Source organism: Rhinatrema bivittatum, chromosome 4 (assembly GCF_901001135.1).
Source record: "Rhinatrema bivittatum chromosome 4, aRhiBiv1.1, whole genome shotgun sequence".
NCBI lineage: Eukaryota > Metazoa > Chordata > Amphibia > Gymnophiona > Rhinatrematidae > Rhinatrema > Rhinatrema bivittatum.
Window position 1 is genome coordinate 89,360,450 of NC_042618.1, and position 16,394 is coordinate 89,376,843.

Genomic DNA, 16,394 nt, shown 5'->3' on the forward strand with positions numbered 1-16,394 from the left:
GATGGCCTGGTTGCCTTCAAAGCATTGCGGCTGCATGCTTACTAATTCCAGAAGCAGTCAAATTAACTTTTGGTCAAACTCTGAACGTAACAACTCCCCACACCATTCAAGGACTGCTAGAGACCCATGGACCAAAATGAATGACTAATTCACGTCTCGTCAAGTATTAAGCCTTACTGTGTGAAACACCTGAAATTCAAATACAAGACAGCAAAAACTTGAACCCGGCCACTCTTATGCCGGCACCTGAACCAGTTGCCCATGATTGTGAAGAAGTCATGACTACAATACATTCCAGTAGACCAGACCTGAGGGATCAACCCTGGCAAGGAGCTTGGACTTTATTAACTGATGGGAGCAGCCAAATCATTCATGAGATACGTTCTGCTGGATATGCTGTTGTATCCGAAGATGAAATCGTTGAGGCTCAACCTCTTCCCCCAGGAACGTCTGCACAAAAAGCTGAACTAATTGCCCTTACTCGAGCACTGCAGTTGGCAGAAGGAAAACTGTAAATATCTATACAGACTCTAAATATGCCTTTCTTACAATTCAAGTGCATGGAGCATTATAGAGGGAAAACAATTGAACAATGCATCAGAAGTACGTGAATTACTAGACGCAGTTTGGCTACCTCGCAAGGTGGCTGTAATGCATTGCAAAGCACACACCAGGAAATCAAACCCTATTGTCAAGGAAATCAGAGAGCAGATGAAGCAGCAAAAAGGGGCAACTCGGGAACCCTTCCAAGCAGTATTAATTGCATCGAATCATCAGGCTTCAGGCAGTCCTGGAGCTCATCACCAACGACTGCTTTCGCTCTTAAACTCTGGGCAAAACAAAATACCAAAATTATGACTGCAGTGTACCAGAATAGATTGGTTTTAGATTATCCTCTGGCCCAGGAAGGAGGGTTTGTGGAACATTTAACCTCTCCAATTGTTGTTTACAGGTAGATGACCAAAACAAGGTTATCCAAGACATCACTGATCGCATGGTCAAGATGGCACACGTCCCTGTCCAGCAATGGAATAGTGCTTGGGACTGGACCAATGGATTCCGTGGTTGGTTTTCCATGATCGGTGGATTTAAGAGCTTGTTTGTTATCCCAGCCAGTTTAATTCTGTTTTGTTTTTTAGGACCCTGAATTATTCCTTTCTTGCTCAAACCGCCTTCGTCAGGTGATGAAGGACATTGCTGAATGCAAAACCGCCACGCAGCTTCTGTCACTGTACATGTATTCCTCTGAGCCTATAGAACCTGTTTAACCATCCTCATGTTTTATCCTGGGCCATCTTCCCATACATGACAAGTTCGGGCTACAAAGGGGGGTGGAGCCATTAGGGCCCATCCGTCTCAAACCCGTGAAGAAACCATCGGACTGTTTGGGAAATTAGGGCCCCCTGAGAACTCAAATTGCTAATTTTTCTTGTTTCTGTTTCTTTCAGCTCCACAGTTGCGTTGTGATGGTGTGATACTTTTCATAAATAATGATAAGTATCAAAGGGGGGAATGAAGGGGTCTGAACGCTTCAACCTGACAAAGGACTTCATGTACCAGAATTCCCTGCTTCATGACGGGTTTACTTACAGTCTGCAATACAGCTGTAATTAGGACATTGAGAAACTCTCTGTCAGCACATTGCACATTTTCATTTTTTGGCTTCGCTGTTCTTATTCTCTGATAAGCTTTCACTGCTGTAACCTAGATTAGAACAATGGATGTATTATGTGATGGGCTGTATTACTGCAGACTCGCGAATTCCTTTCCAGAACTGCAAGTCCCAGCAGCCTCTCCTGCAGAACATGGGAGAAGTTTCACGAAAGTTCCAGGGTGTCTAGGGAGGGGGTCAGTAGCCCCTTCAGCCGGAATATGCTCGCTCAGCAATGCTTAGAACGCATGTGTAAAAGATAAGAACTGTAAAGTGCATAAGAGTCTGCTCCTGGAGGGGAGGGGCATGCAGTTGTACTGAGCCTTTGTCTTAGCTGCATCTTGCTGGCAATAAAAGTCTATCTTTACGGATCAGTTGTCTGGACCTCCTTACTGACTAAAAAGAGACGGTTACAAAACGACTAAGGTAAAGTTCACAAAAGGAAGCACAGAAAAGCACAAGACAACACACTCAGAAATCACTATTATAAACTATCTCCTATACCTCCACAACAACTACCCTCCTCTCCTCTAAACAACACCTAGACATACCCTCAAAGAGACAGCTGCAGGAAGGTTGTATATGTAACCTGCAAAAACAACACAATGTGTGATGATGCAACGCACGACGCGGTGCTGTAGCGCTGCGTTACTGTTGCGTCTCGTGCAATATTTCGCTATGTGCGATAAAATTTTGCCACGTGCATTATTTAGCTATAGGAATCACATTATCCTAACCACACCCTTTTTTATCACACGTGCTATTTTTGCTATATTTATAGCATTTTGATGAATCTAGGCCTAAGCCAGTAATTCGTCAGTGTATTATTGAACACAGAAGCTGTACGAGAAATCATACATCACAAGCCCCTTTAGTGGAACACTGGCAATACCTTCAACATATACTGGAAGATTTTACATTTTTTATTTCTCAAGTGCATTCTCAGAAAGAAGGAACAATGATATATCTTTAAGTGGCAAACTTTGGCCCCTAAAGGTTTGAACAGTGAACTAGAATTGTAGGCTTTTTTTCTGACCGGGTTATATGGGTTCAGCATGGAGATTTTTTTTTTTTTTTTTTTTGCTAGTTATTTATTTTTTGTTATTTTGTATTAATGAGGCTGCAGATTATTAGTGTATCATGTGCGAGGTGAAATCACACATAAAGAGATCAGTCTTTGAATACCATGACGTTGCTTCCTGTCCAAGCAAAGCTTGTGGATTATGAATGTATTTGCTGCAGAGTGAAGTTACACATAAAGAGATCTGTTTTTGAATACTATGACGTTGCTTCCTGCTACAAGCAAAGCTTGTAGGTTATGTGTCTTTTGTGCAGAATGAAGTTACACATAAAGAGATCTTGTGTTGAATGCAATGACGTTGCTTCCTGCCAATGGTAATGTGGCTATATGGATGTTGTTTGGAGTTATTTACGCCCTTTACACCTCCTGTCATAGCATAATGGTGCTGTAAAGTGAAATCGAAGGCTCGGCTGTGATCTGAAAGGTAAGAAAAGGACTGGTAGCAGGCGTTTACGAGTGAGCATTTGTTTGTAACTTTTGTTTTGGGAGGGGGTGCATTTTTTCGTAATTGTTTTTGTGTTTTGTTGAAATGTCAGCCCTAGTACAGATAAAAAAAAAAACCCTTGCAAATGTTAGAACATATAAGTTAAAGCATTTCTAATGTTTAGCTGGGTTGGTGTGTGTGGGTGTACATAAACACATTTAATTTAGGTTTTGTATTTTTAAATATAAGTAAAGGGTAATTTTTTTTTTAAATTATAGTTATGTATATTTGTGTTGTAGAAATGAGGAGAAAAGCAACCATTTTTGTCAGTCTGTGGTATTGGATGATCCAATCTCTTTTGGTTGAAAAGAGTTTATACAGATGCTTTCCAGGCTCTACACCGAGTTTAAACTCATAATTCCCATTTCATCAATGTATTCTCCCTGAGGAAGCCCTTTATTTGGTAAAACGAGGGTTCCTTGTAGGGAATTAATTGTAAGATTCAGAGACTAAGGATATTTGGAAAAAGTTTGTGAATTTTCATTGCAAGGAACCTGGAAATTAATTGTGAGAGTGTGGACATTGGAAAACGTGTGAATTTTCATTACAAGAAACTTTGGGGAGTGGCTGAATGAGAGAGACTGTAAACGTTGGAAGAAAGTTCTGTGCTTTGATTAATATTGAATTGAAAACATCTGTAAAAAAAAAATGTGTGAGAAATGCTTGGATACTCTTGAGAATGTAAAAAATGTTTTTTTTATTTAAGCTAGACAGTAATGTTGTTCGAATGTATTTTATACTATAAAAATTTGTATCTTTGAGATCTTATTTTTATGTTCATTTTGATTTATTAAGGATGTTGTAGATGATTAAAGTCATTGTCTGTTCAATTGCTACTTATGGTTTATAATTGTTTGTTAGTAGATTTATTGTATTCTGGAGGTAGTGTTTAGTATTTTGCTTTTGAGATATACTGCCTAGTATATTGTGAGTCTTCTTTGTATATTACCACAAGCTAATTGTGGACAACTTTAACACAATCAACAAACAAGTAACTGTTGGTCTGTCTTGTTGATTTATTTACAGAGGGTGAAAAATTCATCTGGACAAGGCTTTAAGCTCAATAATCCATGTAGAACTGGTGTTGATGGCGGCATATCACTGTTGTGTCCCATTCTGTGGCAGTGACTCGAGATACAATGCAGGCAAAACAATTTCCTTTCACAGGATCCCTGCTTTCCATTCTGAGCCCCAGAGACATAACCAATGGCTGAAAAAGATTCAGCGTGAACCTGGGCCATATTTTAAGGTACCTATTTGTTAGTGTAGCCATTCAATGACATTTTTTTCAGTCACTAGTTATTAGCTACCATGCTGGTTTCACTTCTGTTATTTGTTTTGTACCTTTCTAGCTTAGCAACTCAGATACATCATAGGTTTTTAAAACTACATTTTATTTGCAAAAGTTGTATTTGCTTTTCTCTATAAGGCACTTCAGCTTAATTTGAAAGGAGCTATAACAATTCTAAAAGCTTGCATCCTGCAATATTTGTTAGTCAATTAAATTATTATTGTTACAAATTATGTTAGCTTCCTTTTAACAACTTGTATTTATATTTGTTGTAAATTCTTATTGTAGGTTTCTACATGTACCAGAGTCTGCTCAAAACATTTTCTTCATACTGATTTCGTCAGAACACTTACAGGAAAGAGGAATCTTAAACCAAACTGCATACCGTCAATATTTCCCTGGTCTCAAGATGCAGCAATACAACCATCACCACCACCACCAAAGAGAAGAAGTGTGGGGTATGATCAAGAGGGCAACTTTCAGACTAGATGCCTAAGTGTAAAATCTGTGGGTACTTTTTACCTGAGGACTTTGAACCAATTTTTAAAGGTTTTCACCTAAAAAGAAAAGGGCACATATTTGCTCCTGCTTATTTTGCATGAACTTTTAAACCCCTCCCTATCTCCATTGCTAGGAATGCTTCTCCTTGGTGTGTAATACCATAATGTACATAATTCTACCCGCATATAGGCTGGAGGGTTTTCAAAGATACCATTTACCTGTGGAAATGGTTTTTGAGAATTTCCCGCCAAATGTATCAAACCATATTTAATATAGTAGCAAAGGTTCACAAGAATAAGAAAACTGTACAAATAATGCTACTATTGAAAAACATCTTTACAAATACTGTATCACTTAAAATGTGCCCCCCCCCCCCCTCCCGCGTTTTTTCCATAATAGAAAGGGGGTAGATTTCTGATTTCTAGAGCAGTATTTGTAAGTGATGAAAAGCATAATAAACAGAAGAAGAATTTTGGAGTAAAGGGAGGAAGAGAAAGGGGGGATAATTTTAAAGAAAGAACTAAAATTAGCAATCATTAGTTGGTCGGTAATCTTTTTTAATGGTTGGTTGTGCTAATGTACATCAGAAATTAGATTTGCATAGCATTCATTATATTGAAAAATCGTGAAGTGCTAACAATATGATGTAAACTTGTCATTCTCAGCAAAACAAAGAAAAGTAAGTGTGAATTGGGTGTTATTACTAGTAGGACACCAGACATTAAGTCAATTTAAGAACACCTAAGGCCTAATTGTCAAAAGGTTTCCATTTGGAAAGGGAGAAAATCTTTAGATGAATCAGCCCCACTGTATTAATAAATCATATTTAGGCATGCCAGAAAGGGAAAATATGAAAAATGACTAAAAAAATTTGGAAGAATGGTCAAAAGTATGGCAATTATACTTTAATCCAAAAAAATTGCAAAGTCCTGCATTGGGAGACAGAAATCTGAAGACCAAATTACCATTTTTGTAAGCCCACTAGGGACAGGGAAATACCTACAGTACCTGAATAGAATCTGCTTTGACGTGTCACAAAAAGCGGCATGTAAATAAAACTATTATTTTGGGAAAATTGCTTGGTATCTCCCAATGAGAAATATTGATAGGAGGAGGAAAATAATGCTACCATTAATACTGTGTTCAGTTCTAGAAACTCCATGTACAAAAGGCCATTGACAAGGTAGAAACAATTCAAAGGAGGGCCACAAAAATGATGCATGGTCTGCGCTATAAGCCATAAGTAGAGAGAGAGAGAGAAGGAGACAGGGCTGAAAATTTCCAAGCTTCAGTTGCCCTGATGCAAAATATTTCAATACTGGTGCACAAATTTAAAAAGTGGAGCAGTTCACTACTTCAAATTGCAAACCACTTCAGGCTGGTGAGGAGAAGTGTCTGAGCAGGGGGGCTCTCTTGCTGGCTGCAAAGAAAAGTCATGCTACTGCCACAGGATTTTCTTCTCCTACCAAGCTGCAGCAAGAATGAGGTTGGCTGCAGTGAGGGTACAATTGAGTCCCTACAGGTGCTTCTCTTTTCTTCTCTATTATATGTGCTTCCTTTCTAAACAAGGAAACGCATGGGCGAAAGGGAAGGAGCCCAGATGTACTCAGTATCACAGTGTCCCTTTGCAGCTGGCCTCCCAGTTTCTATACTCTGTTCATGTAGAGGTAAGATGGGAGGGAGGATGAGTTTGGCAGGCACAGGTGTTCTGGGTTCAAGCCACACACACATAGAGGGGCTTGCCTGTACTCCCAGAGGCCTACCTCGGGGCTAATTCTCAGGAAAGAGGGAGATTACCGAGGGGCTTCTATACCTCAGAGCTTCGCTGGTACACAAACAAACAAACACACATACACTGAGTCATTATACCAGGATCCAGGTATTGGATGTAATTTTATTTGAGCACTTACTAAGCAAAAGGATAACAACACAAAATAATAGCAAGCACTAGAGAGTTGATTGCAGACAAATAATATTAACTACTAGAAAAGTATTAAAAGATGTATAGAAAGATAGCAAATCTTGCGTTCCTAATGAGTTGAAATGGGCCTAACAAATCCTTCTGTGCTCTCAGCTCTGGAAGTCTGACAAGCAACAACAATGCTGAAATTCTTACAGCTCTGCTTACTTTTATGGGGCTGTCCTGAAAGGGGATTGGTCCTTTTCATTGACAAATGTCAGTGAAAAGGACCAATGGGCAATAAGTGAAGGAGTGAATAAATTTAATATTAATTGCCAGACACTTTAATATTGATGTATTCACTCCTTACAGTGCCGGCAGTCAGGTTCGGAAAATGGACGCTGAATTTATCAGCATCTGTTTTCCTAACCTGTGGATGTGCCAGGGGTTCAGGAACCGGACGCTTGTCAACTGAGTGTTCACTTCCTGCACTCGACTGCCGGTGCTTTTTTTTTTTTTTCTTTTTAAAGAGTTGTTCCTCCTACTTAATATCCCAACAATATTAACTAGGAGGCAGTACAGAAAGGTTTGTTCTGCTTTTCTGTACTAGTTTTAGGAGCGCTCAGCAATTAACACCTGCTCTGGGCAGGCGTTAATTTCTGATCGCTAAAATATGCATCCTAGACGCACTTTTTTTTTTTTTTTTTGCATTGGGGAGTGAGTAGCTAATAGCCTCACACCACTATGAATGTTTGCAACTGTTTGGTTCAAAATCCAGGTTTATTTGCCTAATTTGACTGTCTTGAAAATCAGAATTCTTGCTGATGTCAAGGACCAGAATTGGTCATCCCTGCCTGGCTCCTAAAACTTCCCTGCCAGCGCCTAGGATTTTCTAATATTTTTCCAATCCTAGAAGCAAATAAAATATGAACTTTCTAAAAGAAAGAAGGGAAAGGGAGATATGATAACAAATATTGAAATAGTTAACAGGCTTCAAGAAAATACCAGAAAGCATTTTTCATAGAATGAAAAGCTCAAGGACAAAGGGTCAACATATTAAGTTAAAGGAAACTCAAAAAGAATGTGAGAATATACTTTTTCACTGAACGAGCTGGTAGATGCCTAGAACAGACTTCAGTGGATGTTGTAGGAGTCAGAACAATGGCAGAATTAAGCATGTATAGGATACACACAGAGACCTTTAGTGGTGGCAGGAAGGAGGGAGAGTATCCCAGATTAAGATCTTTGATAGCACAACAAGTAGGCACAAATAGGTGGATCCAGTGGTCTTTTTCTGCTGTTGCCTGTGTTTCAGAGCATTTTAAATGTACATGTTGTTATAACTGGCAAAACAATATTTTATTTATTTATTTTATATACCGGTGTTAGTAGGGACATCACACCGGTTCACATTTGAACTGCAGCTAATGGGAACTGGGAAAGGGATAACATCAGTGCAGCATGGAAATTAGGTTAACAAAAAATATGTAAGTATTCCAAAGAAAGGATCTCTGCTTTGATTTCAGTGGTATAAGCAAGTCCTTGTGACATTCTCAGACTGTATTGATGTAGGATGAAATCTAACTTCCACCATTTTGTTTTTAACATAGGGCAAATAAGAGTACTCTTGAAACTATTACACCTGCATCACAAACCCAAGCACAGAAGACAAAACAGTTACAACAGCCTCCTTTGTTAAGTTCTTCACTGGATCACTGTTATGACATGCCACCCATATCAGAGTCAGAAATGTTAGATGCCGCTCGCAAGGAGATTACAAGGCTGCAGCAACGCATAGAAGTACTAGAAGGAAAATTATTTTTCCTGGAACGTTTTTCTAATGATTCCAGTATCATACATTTTTACACTGGATTTAAGGACTATGCAACATTGAAAGCTATGTTTTCATCCTTGAAACCAACCACTGTGAACATGATGATGTGGAGGCAATGCCAAGAGGATGGGTACAATGGTGTCCAGCAGAATGAAGATGCAGGGGAGGAATCACTAGCTCTGATTGATCAGTTTTTTTTGTTTTTATGCAAAATCCGTCAGGGGTTTTTGGAGCAAGACCTAGCTGTAAGATTTAATGTATCACAAAGCACTGTTGTTAGGATTATTATAACATGGGCTAATTATCTACACTTCATGCTTGCTCCATTACTGCAGTGGCCTAGTCGAGAGGAAATTGACAAAGACATGCCTGCTTGCTTTCAAGTTACTTATCCTAGTACTCGACTCATTTTGGATTGCATTGAAATAAAAGTGCAGACAGAGTCTCGAAATGTCCCCAACTCTGGGACATACTTTTATAGCAGTTACACTACCTTTAAAGGTCTTATAGGAATTTCCCCTTCGGGTACTGTAATCTTTTTAAGCCCCTTGTTTAGTGGCTGTATCTCAGACAATGAGATTGTACAGCTGTCTGGCATTTTGAATTTGCTGGACGTGAATGATGTGGTGATAGCGGATAAAGATTTCCCAATACAGGACCTTCTTGCATCTGTAGGTGCCCACTTAGTGGCAACTCCTTTTTATCCCATAAAAACAGTAGAAGAATTAACTTATACAATGGAAGGTATCCAATCTGTCTTGGAGGACCAAGTCCCAGTGGCTGTGGAGGAGGTTGCCATAGTTATGGAGGAAGTCCCAGTGGCCGTGGAGGAGGTTGCAGTGGTTATGCAGGAGGTCTTGGTAGCTGAGGAGATGGATCCAGTTGTCATGGAGGAGTTCCCAGAGGCTGAAGAACAGGATCAAGTGACTATAGGCGGGGTCCCATTGACTGAGGAAGAGGATCCAGTTGCTGTGGAAACTGTTCCTACAGCTGGGGAAAAGGTCTCTTTGTCTGAAGAGCAGCACCCAGCCATAGTAGAGGAAGTATTGGAGACAAACGAGACTGCGTCTGTAAGAATTTGTGTGAGATTTGCCATAGGGAAGGTACGGGCATATCATATTTTTGATAAAGTTATCCCACGGACCTTAGCAAGCACAACAGATCAGCTGTGGGCTGTGTGTGCAATACTCAGTAATTATAATGACTCACTCAGTTAAACTATGATTTTTTTTTTGTTCTACTCATTTATCTCAGGAGGGTTCATTTTGGTTTTTTGTTTTGTTTTTTTTTGTTCCAAGGAGCAATCCAGCAAGCTTCAGAGCAATCTACTTAGCTTGATACTGTTTTCTTCCTTAAACCAAATAATCTCCACATTAATTCAAGTACAGACCTGTATCAAAAAAGTTAGATGTTCCAAAGCTTCTAAGTCAACACAATAAAAGATTAATTAAAAATGTGGTTTTGTTTTGCATGAAACAATATCCAGGGAGTTGCTGAACTGCCACTGAATTAAGCTAGTTTACAGTAAATCTTTCAAGAACAGATAGACATTCTAATTGAATTTCTTTTGAAAGAGTTGCTATATTCGTCAGTAAAGGAAATTGTACAATTTAGTTTCTTTAACATTTTTGTTCTTGAAATGCTATCTATTACTATTTTGTCATTTCAGATATGGCATGTAAACAGTATGTGATATTATAAAGTGCTTTCACCTTTCTAATGAAATGAATATAAAATGATTGCAGTGATGGAAACATTTTTAGAAGTTAGGTTGGGAAGGGAGACATTTTTGTTCTCAATTCTTTTTATAACTCTGGCCTCTCCTGCTGTGAAGTTGCTGCTTCTAGTCCTGGGCTGAGGCCTCTGATATTCCTTTCCAAGCCAGTAGCTGCAGTTTTTTAGTTCTGGCCTGGAGCTGCTGCTATTCTTTGCAATTCATTTAATTGCTGCTCTACTCTTCCTCTTCCACTCCTAGCTTTGGTTCCTCTGCCAAATTTTAGTCACTCGGAAGACCTGGTACCTGGGTTTTTCCCCAGACCTGGTTTATTTCATACACAAGTCTAATATTGATGTGTTTGTTCTCTTTTTTTTTTTTTTTTTTTTTTTTTTTAATAAATACTCTCACTGCATGCAATACTGTTTTAGGTTGGGGTTTTTTGGATAGGGGGGGCAGGTTTGACCCAGGTGTTTTCCTCCTGTTCCTTAGTACTTTCAGCTCAGTCTGAACAAGGGCTGGGATCTAGTACCATGAAACATCATTTGCAGCTACCTGGGTGGTTTTTTTTTTTTTACTATTTTATATCCTCTCTGTTCCCCTAGTCGGGTCATTGTAATGATAGTCCTGGGCCAGGACTCCTTCCAGAACCCTGCAATCATTGTTCCTGAATCTGGCCACTAGGTGTCACCCTTAAGCAATGACCATAGCTCTGTCCCTGAGGGCCTGTGAATGTTACCTCCATAGTATTCCCAGCTACTGCTTACCTGGACAGTGAAAGAGCAGATGTGGAAATTGAACCAGGGACCTTCTGCATGGCAGGTAGATGCCAAAGTCTTTTTCAGTTTCTTTAATGGTTGGAGACATGTAATAACAATAAAAACGCCCGACTCAGGCTGAGTTTTGCCACTTCCTACTGGCTGCCTCAGGGGCTATGGACAAACATACATATATAAATAATAATTAAAATCATATTTAAATCAAAACATATATAAAAACAACAGCAGCATAAAATCAAACACAAATACTATAAATGAGTAGATAAAAGAAACCTCACATAAAAATAAATATGAATAAATATAAATATCAACAAAGAACAAAAGACATGACATATAAGAGCAAAAAACGTGTGAATTAAGAGCAAAAAAAGAAACATCAATCTAAAATAGCATGAAAAATTGACTAAAAAATGCAATAAAAGACCCATGTATCTTTTGAAAAAAACAAGGAGTGTAGAAATGTATTTTGCACCAAAGGCATCAATGTGTAAAAATGTACCTCTAGAGTGATTTTTCAATTTTTTGAACAAATTTTGAAATTTACAGTTGCCATCCGCAGCACAAACGTATCTGTTAAAATAAAAAAATGTAGTGAATGAATAAAGTAACAAACAGAATATGAATACGAACAGAAATGTCGTTACATAAAGACGAATGTGTAAATGTGAAAAAAGATCAGGAAAAGACACATTGTTGAGATGCAGACACGGAGTTTATTTGCTGAGTTTTCTCGATGTAGTCCGGTTAATCACAGTAATGACATTCCTGGACTGAAAGTTTTTTGTGATTAAGATAGTCCGGCCAGAGGGTCAGCTCTATGGTCCGGATTACATAAGCAGCTTCATGCTGGATTCAGACTGAATATTAACACTACAATTATATAGCTTGACATACAGAGTGGGAATCAAACTTTTCAATTTCAACCCTGCTGACATGTATAAGCCCCTGAGGCAACTCTTCAGAAAAGAGCGAAACTCGGCCAGAGTCGGGCTCTATTATTGTCAGAATAAAAGGTTTCCATATACCGATCTCATTTCTTCTGTTCACTGAGCAACTGGGCTACTCCTGTACTACTGTTTTTAAGGGTACAGGGCATGTCAGTTTGCTTTTATTAAATTAAAATACATTACAGTATGTATTGTCTCTACACCAGTATGTATAGTCTCTACATAAGGATTATGTCTTTAGAGCCACAATTTGTCGCAAATACCAATTTTTGAGCCGCCTTTTTCTCAAAATAACTAGGTTTTCATAGATTTAAAAATTGGATATAGGTTTTTAACCAAGAGAGGTATCATTTTACTTGTGTGTGCTTGAGTTTTCTTTTGATATTTTTCTACTTTGTAATAATTAACTAATATGATTTGTACTGAAGTAGTTGCACATTATGCTATTATGAAACATACCTTCCATGACATATCAATATTAAACATGTATTTTAGAGAACATGGATGTTTTCTTTCTTACTGTTACTATGAAATAAGTATAAAAACAAAACCAAAAACCCTACAACTTTGACTGTTACCCTGTTCTAAAATATTCCACAGGAATCTAGCCCTTTGTCAACTGATATTCTTTATCATAAGAAAAAGATACCTGACATCTTATTGACTCTCATCTATTGTATAATTGCTACAGATCTACCAACAAACTCCTATAACACTCTCTACAATTTGTTTCAAACTTGAGGTGAGGAAAGATGGAATTAAGATACTCCTGAAACTTTCAAGAGATTTTAGAACCATGAGAGCGGACAGCTAAGTAGAACATTTGTATTTGGCCATCTTAGAACACATCAAGCCAGATCTAGTATGAGACAACAACCCTCCTCCCCCATTAGGTCAATTCTGAGAATACTGTACTGCTCCAGTTTATAGCAGAATCCTTCATTGTTAAAATCCTGATGTATCATTGCCAAAGGAAAATGTGCAGTGAACAAAACTACACCCCTGCAAGGCCTTTCAATGCTATACTGAGATCTGACTATATTAAACAGGATAGAGGTTATGCAGCCCTCATGCATCTACCATCTATTATATGGTAACTGGAACAAAATGTCATATGCAGATGATGTCCTTTGCATCTTGCAAATATTAAAAGGATCTATACTAGCTTTGGGCCTGATTTTAAAAAGCATTTCTTAGCGTGTAGCAGATGGACTCAGGACCAATGGGTATAGTGTGCTCCTGATAGCAGTTGGAGACACAGTCAGATTTCAATCTGACGTCAACACTACATATACCCATGCAGGAAACTCTGCTCTTCAGTATTTCTCCGTCTCTTTAGCAGTACGTTACATATACATGGGTATATGTAATGCTGACATCAGATTGAAATCTGACTCCGTCTCCAACTGCTATCAGGAGCACACTATACCCATTGGTCCTGAGTCCATCTGTCTACACTAAAGAAAATGAAATTATCAGAGGTGGGTCGAGATCATGTCGGACCAGTGGGTCCTGGAAGTGATACGCAAAGGGTATGCACTGGAATTTTGCAGTATTCCTCAGGGTGTGTTCATAGTGTCCCCTTGCCACTCCCCGAAGAAGAAGCAGGCAGTGGATTTCATGTTTCAAAGGCTCCACAGACTGAGGGCGGTGGTTCCAGTGCCCATGTCTCAAATTATGATGCGATATTCTATGTATTTTGTTGTGCCCAAGAAGGGGAGGGCTCCTTTCATCCCATTTTGGATTTGAAGAGTGTCAACCGTCGTTTGAAGGTGACTCATTTTCAAATGGAAACCTTATGCTCTGTAATAATGGCAGTGCAGTCAGGGGAATTTTACGACCTTGGATCTGTCAGAGGCTTACCTTCATTTTCTGATCCAATTGGAACACCAATGCTTTCTATGCTTTGCAGTGTTGGAGCACAGTTTCGGGCGCTGCCTTTTAGTCTAGCCACTGCTCTCAGAACATTTTCCAAGATTATTGTGGTGGTAGCAGCGGCCTTGCAAAAAGAAGGAATCCTGGTGCACCTGTATTTGTACGACTGGTTAATTCGAGCTAAGTCTCAGGAAGAAAGCCACCTGGTGACACACAAGCTTACCTCCTTATTGTAGGAGCCTAGTTGGGTGATGAACCTAACCAAGAGCAATCTTCAACCATCCCAGTCATCGGAGTATCTGAGGGTCTGGTTTGACCAGGGACAGGAAAAAATGTTCCTACCAGAAGTTTGGATCCAGGGATTGATGTCTCAAGTGCATCAGTTGATGAACACCATATGCCAGACTGTGTGGTCCTACCTTCAGGTACATGGCTTGATGGCAGCTACCTTGGAAGTGGTGCCATGGGCAAGGACGCATATGCGTCCTCTTCAGTGCTCTCTATCTCATTGAAACCTGCAGTGTCTGGATTATGCAGTTTTGACCAAACGACCCATCCAGTCTGCCCAGCAAGCTATCACACCTATTTGTTTTCATACTTATCTGTTACTCTGACTGCTGAGGTCAGGGCCCTTATTGGTAACTTTTTGGTTCCAATTCCCTTCCACCCCCACCATCGATGTAGACAGCAGTGCTGGAGCTGCATCTAAGTGAAGTATCTAGCTAATTGGTTTGGGGCAGTAACCGCCGTAATAAGCAAGCTACTCCCATTTGTTTACCCTGCCTGTGCAATTCAGTCCTTGTTGGTTGTCTGAATATAAATCCTCTTTACTTCATTCCCCCTGTTGTTGAAGCAGTGAGCTGCGTTGGATATGTATTCCAAGTGAAGTATCATGCTTAATTGATTCGGGGTAGTAGCCGCCGTAACAAGCAAGCTACACCCATGCTTATTTGTTTACCCAGACTATGTAATTCAATCCTTGTTGGTTGATGCTGAATATAAATCATCTTTTCTTCATTCTCTCTGCTTTTGAAGCAGAGAGCTATGCTGGATGTGCATTGAAAGTGAAGTATCAGGCTTATATGGTTTGGGGTAGTAACCGCTGTAATAAGCATTCCAAGTGAAGTAGCAGGCTTAATTGATTTGGGGTAGTAACCGCCGTAACAAGCAAGCTACTCCCCTGCTTTTTTGTAGATGCAAATCCTTTTTTCCACATTTTCTCTTGCCGTTGAAGCATAGAGCAATGTTGGAGTCGCATTAACTGTGTGTATGTTTATTGAATAAAGATATTAATCTCCAGGTAGTAGCCGTCATTCCCGCAAGCAAGCCACCCTCTTGCCTCTTCTCTTCATTCACATGGGACCTACTCTAGGATAGACATGTTTTTAGTAGATAAGGCTTTGGTCAATTATGTACAGGATTCTGATATTGATGTGATAACCTGGTCGGATCATGCCGCTATCCGGCTTACGCTGAGGGGGCTAGGCGGTCAGGAGGGAGAGCGCTATTGGAGGATTAATGAGAGTCTTCTTGAAGATGACCAATATGTTGCTCAACTTCAACAAGAGATGGAACGATACCTAGAGGAAAACGACAACAAGGAGGTGTCTCCAAACACACTCTGGGACTGCTTCAAAGTGGTGGCTAGGAGCAAGTTAATAGCCAGGGCTACTTATGTAAAAAGAGAGAGAGAGACCCAACACACTAATATCTTAAATCAATTGGGTTAACTTAGAGGTTAGGAATAAAAGACAACCGGATCCTCAAATTCGCTCTCAAATAGAAAAACTAAGGGATGATCTGAATAAGTTAGACCTGGGGAATATTGCTCATCAGCTAGATAAAGTGAAACAAGAGTTCGATGAGGGAGGGAATAAGGCGGGATGACTATTGGCTCATCGCCTTAAGGCAAGAATGAGCGTTAATCAGATATTAGCAATTAAAAATGGGAAAGGGGAATTGGTCTCGGAGAATGTTGCTATCCGGGAACGGTTTACTGAATTCTATCAACAACTTTATTCTAGAAGAGGGGATATTACTCAGGAGTCTATACAGGACTATTTGAAGGATATTACCTTGCTGCAATTACAGATCAAGCAGCGGGATCTATTAAATAAGGAGATCTCAGAACTCGAGCTAGCCCATGTAATTCGTGGATTAAAATCAGGAAAATCCTCTGCAGTCAATGGCTACTCTGCGGGCTTTTACAAAAACTCACTACCATCTTAACCTGTCCCCTTACCAGAGCCTTTAATAATCTTTTGAATGACGGGTTGAGTGCAGCGGATGCCAACAAGGCGGGGATCACAATTTTAGCGAAGCCAGGGAGAGATCCGA

At 39.5% G+C, this 16,394-nt stretch overlaps 1 protein-coding gene across 3 annotated transcripts; it reads left to right on the forward strand.

Annotated features, from left to right (window-relative positions):
• The first annotated feature begins 2,884 nt into the window (after nucleotides 1-2,884).
• Nucleotides 2,885-10,840, forward strand: LOC115089974. 3 transcript variants are annotated; one of them, XM_029598471.1, is made up of 5 exons: nucleotides 2,885-3,156; nucleotides 4,243-4,465; nucleotides 4,796-4,965; nucleotides 8,298-8,395; nucleotides 8,519-10,840. In XM_029598471.1, exons 4-5 carry the CDS (start codon nucleotides 8,370-8,372, stop codon nucleotides 9,957-9,959), a joined length of 1,467 nt encoding a protein of 488 aa, XP_029454331.1. In that variant the 5' UTR covers nucleotides 2,885-3,156; nucleotides 4,243-4,465; nucleotides 4,796-4,965; nucleotides 8,298-8,369; the 3' UTR covers nucleotides 9,960-10,840. The 3 variants fall into 3 exon arrangements, with proteins under 3 accessions (XP_029454331.1, XP_029454332.1, XP_029454330.1); XM_029598472.1 differs by lacking the exon at nucleotides 4,243-4,465; XM_029598470.1 differs by lacking the exon at nucleotides 8,298-8,395 and having other exon boundaries at nucleotides 2,890-3,156.
• The last annotated feature ends 5,554 nt before the right edge of the window (nucleotides 10,841-16,394 follow it).